The sequence below is a fragment of the Amborella trichopoda genome, chromosome 12 (assembly GCF_054954075.1).
Source record: "Amborella trichopoda isolate Santa Cruz 75 chromosome 12, AtrichopodaSantaCruz75HAP2 v2.0, whole genome shotgun sequence".
Taxonomy (NCBI): domain Eukaryota; kingdom Viridiplantae; phylum Streptophyta; class Magnoliopsida; order Amborellales; family Amborellaceae; genus Amborella; species Amborella trichopoda.
The window spans coordinates 49,782,502-49,787,382 of record NC_142347.1 but is presented as its reverse complement, the minus strand read 5'-3'; the positions used below and the strand labels follow the sequence as shown (position 1 = coordinate 49,787,382).

Sequence of the window (4,881 nt, the reverse complement as noted above, 5' to 3'; positions counted from 1 at the left end):
CTCTGATGTGTCCTTTTGCTTTTGTGCATGTATTTTTTTCTTTATGATTTTTATTTCCAACGCTTGATGAAAAATTTCTCACAATTTTGACATATTTTCTCCCATGAAATTTTTTCCCACTCCGTATTGATCCTTATGATCTATAATATATACTCCACAAACACAATTCTTTAGGAAGAGCTCCTAGTGAAATAGCCCCAGCTGCTTCATTTCCAGAGGAGGCTAACTAACGAGAGTGATGTTTAACACATGATTGGTGTTAAAGAAGGATGATAAGAGCCTAGATTCAGCAAGGACTGAACATATGAAGATTTTGTCTCCAAAAGTAATTTCTCCTTTGGGCATACAATGACTCTGTGTGGTCGTACTTTCAGTTATCTAATAAAAGCAGTGTTTGATAAAATATATTCATGGGTTGGGTCATTCATCCACTGATCTCTTATGTTGAATTGCCAATTTGGATAAGCCGGATCAGCTATCCGGAACATATTTAGAAAGAAAAAATATTAAAAGAGAGGTTTATGGGTGTGATTTATCAAGATACTTAAAAAAACATTAGAAGAGCTGAAAAAAAGGAAAAAATAAAAAAGAGAGGTTTGTAGGGGGGGGCCAGGACAGTACAGATTGTTTGTGAGAATTAAGTTATGTTGAGGCCGATTTCTGGTCCGGATTGGACGATTTTTTATCCCGGCCGTGAGTTTTATTTCATTGCTTACAAGTAATGCATCTCTCTTCTCAGTCCAAGTGATTTTTACATCACTGCCTACAAGTAATGCATATCTCTATTCAGTCTTAAGTGATATTTACATCACGTCCTGAAAGTAATGCATATCTCTTCTTAGTCTAAAAGGTGCAATTTCATGAGGCTCTAGAGCTCCTTACTTGTCTAACGGGATTTGAACGGCATATAGTGCAGGGCGCAGGGTTTTGATACATTGAAGAAAAAACAATGACAATCATTTAGTATAAAGGAAACACAGTAAGGTCAGCTGTACTGTGCATTTGTCTTGCATCCCAAATAATAATATCCAGAATTTGCGTCAGCAGCAAATGAACATTCTATCATGTAATTCTGTGGGAAGAAAAGGAAATTACTGCATCAAATTAGTGAAGGGTTTTCAATTCTGATTACGGAACTGCCACATAGACCCTGTTACAAGTTTGGTATTTACAAGTTTTGGTAGCTTTTAAGCTACCAACTCTGTTATGAAACTGCCATGGCATATTACAGAATTGAGAATAATATGCATAAATGGATGTGGAGATGACTGGATTAGCAGGAACCAGCATATATCTCTCTGCAGCAAAAGAAAACCATGCATACCCCTCAAGGGGCCACAATTGATTTGACCACCACGCAGCCTATCAATTATTGTCCAATAGGGCCGTATGGTATGCAGAGAAAGATCGAAAGGCCCAGTAATTGTCCTCCACATTTTGCAGCCATGGTAAGATTTCCCCTTCTCCTTACCCCACGATGTAAATGCATACACTTTGGGGGGAAGAAATTATGGAACTGGTAGTTTCAGGTCGCCTGGTTCCTCTCTTGCAACAAGGAGGCCATGCCCAGTCGTTTCAAGCAAGACGCCAGATGAAGAGGCCTTACTCCGTTTACGCTTTTTGCATTGACAGGAGCTCCATGTTTGATCAGATGGTGTGCAATCAAGGCATGCCCCGCCTCAGCAGCGCAGTGCAGTGGCGTATACCCGCAATCGTCCACCGAGTCTACACGAGCCCCATGGTCAAGCAGCAGCCTGACACTATCGAGGCATCCCTTGAAGGCGGCCCTGTGCAAGGGGGTCCAGCCATGCTGGTCTCTCCCATCGACCGTAGCCCCCTGTGAGAGGCATTTCTCAATGCCTTGCACGTCCCCTTGGGCTGCGGCCTTTTGCAATGCATCGCCCAAATGGAGGGCATCCAGAAGATGGCGGTGACCTGCGTCGCGGGCTAGCATGAAGGGTGTTCTGCCATCACATGTGAGGGCATACTTGGTACTTGATACTGCATCAGAGAGGAGGAATTCGACAACGGGGAGATGTCCCTCGGAGGCTGAGCAGTGCAGAGGAGTCCAGCCACTGGAATCGGCGCACATCGCATCTCCACCGGAGGAGATGCAGAATCTGAGGGCATCCAGATGGCCTGCAAGCGCGCAGGCATGGACAGGGGTCCGGCCGTAGGAGTCTGGGGAGTTGAGAAGGGATTCGGCAGAAGCACCCATTGACGCCTGAAGGAGGGCAGAGAGGATGCCGACCTGACCAAACGAGGCAGCGGTGTGCAGGAGACTGGCAGAGGTTGAGGGGTCGAGTTTGAGGCTATCATTACCACCAGAACACTGAAGGAGGGAGCGGACGACGTCCGAGTGACCTGATGAGACCGCTTTCTCCAAGAGGGAAGCAGTCTCTGCAGGAGTGCAGGCAGAGATTGCACGGGCGATCAAGACAGGGTTTAGATGATAACAATGAGAATTATTGAGCAGAGAGGCAAGGACATCGTGGCCTGTGAAAGAGATGGGGATAATGGCATCCTTAAAGATGTAGGACGAAGCCGGGAAGGAGAATAGTTGGTGGAGCTCCTGCTCATTTGCCCTTCCCGTGGGGAGCATGCAGCTCCGAACCAAGAGCTTGGATTGTGGGGAAGAGAGGGACAGTCGATCGAGAGGATCGACGATGGAGATTTGGAGAGGGGCAGACGAGAGAGGGGGAATCACGGCTACAGTACTTGGCTTGAGGGAGAAGGCGGAGGCAGAGGCCGCGGGGGTGATGGAGATGTAGATGGCAACAGACATGGTGTGCATGAGGTTGCGGACACCGAATCTGGCGGAGCAGCGGTGGCCCTTTTGGAATCTCAGCTCCAATTCCTCGACGTCCACGCTCACCAGCCTGTCCATTCCCACCCCTTTCTTCCTCTCTCTCTAAGAGCTTCATCATTGAAACTACTCTACTCTGCTTTAAACAATAAATTAATGGAAATACAATAGAAAAGAAACGAGAAATGGTGGGTGGAGCCACTTGTTTCTTCTTCAACTATGGTATTTGTCTGTTTCTTGGGTTGCAATGTAAATGGGGATGGGACCGGACCAAAAACTTTTATTTTTTCTCAACATTGGGATTGGATGGGATGGGAATAAAAAAACTCCAAGAGATCACCGATAAGCTCTCTATCTTGGTCCAGCATTTTCTTCCTTTTTTTCCCTGATATTCGCAGTGAAGTACCAAAAATAAAAAATATTTTTATGGGTGTAGTTTGCATCTTTAAACATTCCCCCTACACTATAAAACTTTTATACTTCCCCTTGTTTAACCATCCATTTTAAACATTCCCCCTACACTATAAAACTTTTATACTTCCCCTTGTTTAACCATCCATTCTAACTGGATGGCTTAGATGACCCAATCACAATGTCACCTTTAATATTATTTTATTTTTATTTTTTTATACAAAATATTTTTACACCAAAATTTAGGTGTTCAATCCTCTCTTTAACTAGCACCTATAAAAAAAAATAACTAAAATGCCTCTGAAAGTTTCAAGAGTATTTTGATCATTTTATTTTATAAAAAATATTTTTTAATAATTTATTTAAGTGTACCATATTGAGGTTAAGACAAGTATTAAATTTCATATTCATATAGTTAGTATAAAAATAAAATACCTTGAGGCATCGGATCTAGATTAAATAGGTAGTAACTCAATTGATCTAAATTGGAAGGTTGAATGAAATGGGAAGAATATATCTTTTATGCTGTAGAGGAAGCATAAAATCCTTTCCCTTTTATTATAATGAGTAATTTTCATGTAAATTTCTTTCGAGATGGCTTGAATATCTATTTTTATCTCTAATTATAAAAATTTTAAACTCCAAAACTGGTTCAAATGAAGTAGGTCTTTAAACATATGAAAATCTTGAAAATGGATATTTAAGACAATGTATTGTAAGATGCACTATTTTTGAGACTCAAAATCTTTTTTTTTTTTTTTTTCATAATCATTCATCTCGATGTCGAGATGATCAATTAAAGAGTTTTTCGACATTAAAATGGCATTTTCCAATGAATTTTTAAGGTGCAACTTTAATTCTACATTATAGGGTTGCAACCTTATATAAAAAATTTTCTTTTTTGAATACTCAATTTTCTTAAAACAGGACTCTCTTAAAGTCGATCCTCACAAAAAAAAAAAAAATATCACAAAAAAAAAAAAAAAGAATTTTGAGAGATATGGGTGCATGGAGATATTTTCTCTACATTTAACGCATTGGGTGAGTTAATAATGGTTTCTCTCCTGTTTGATGAAGTCATTCAGGAATCAGGACCGAGCAAGCATTTAACCTAACCACAAGAATTGAACAAGTCATACCTACCTACCCATTAAGAATGTCAATTACGCATTTCTTTCCAATTATCACCACTGCCTCTGCCTGTGAAGGAGGGACTTGGCTTTTGTAACTGTGCCCGTAATTTGGGCGTGGGAAAGCTAAGAGTGGGACTGACCAGGGGTGGACATGACCCAGTGTTGAGCCCACACTTGCCAAAACTCCCTTTAGAATGTTATTTTGAATTTTTTATTTTTTAAAAAATACTTTTTAAAAGGATTCATTCTAAAATAACTAAAAAAAACTCAATGTTTTTTATAAAACAAAATACTACTGCATTTAGGTTTTTTTTTTTTAAACACTTTTCAAAAGGGTTTTAAACTCTTTGTTATTTTGGTCAAATATCTTTTTATCTTTTAAAAAGCATGTTTATTTTATTTTTTGCTGATACAGTACTCGACACTATTCGGGCCGAGTAATCAACTGGGGTATGGACCGCATACTCAGCCCGAGTCAACCTTTCTAACACTTGTTGGATTGGAAACGCCAATCCGACTGCATTCAGCAAA

General features: G+C 40.6%; 1 protein-coding gene across 1 annotated transcript; it reads right to left on the bottom strand.

The window, feature by feature from the left end:
• Positions 1-1,104: 1,104 nt before the first annotated feature.
• On the bottom strand, positions 1,105-2,922 carry LOC18446845 (protein VAPYRIN-LIKE). Its single transcript, XM_006856950.4, has one exon. It carries the CDS (start codon positions 2,885-2,887, stop codon positions 1,526-1,528), a length of 1,362 nt encoding a protein of 453 aa, XP_006857012.2. The 5' UTR covers positions 2,888-2,922; the 3' UTR covers positions 1,105-1,525.
• Positions 2,923-4,881: the final 1,959 nt, after the last annotated feature.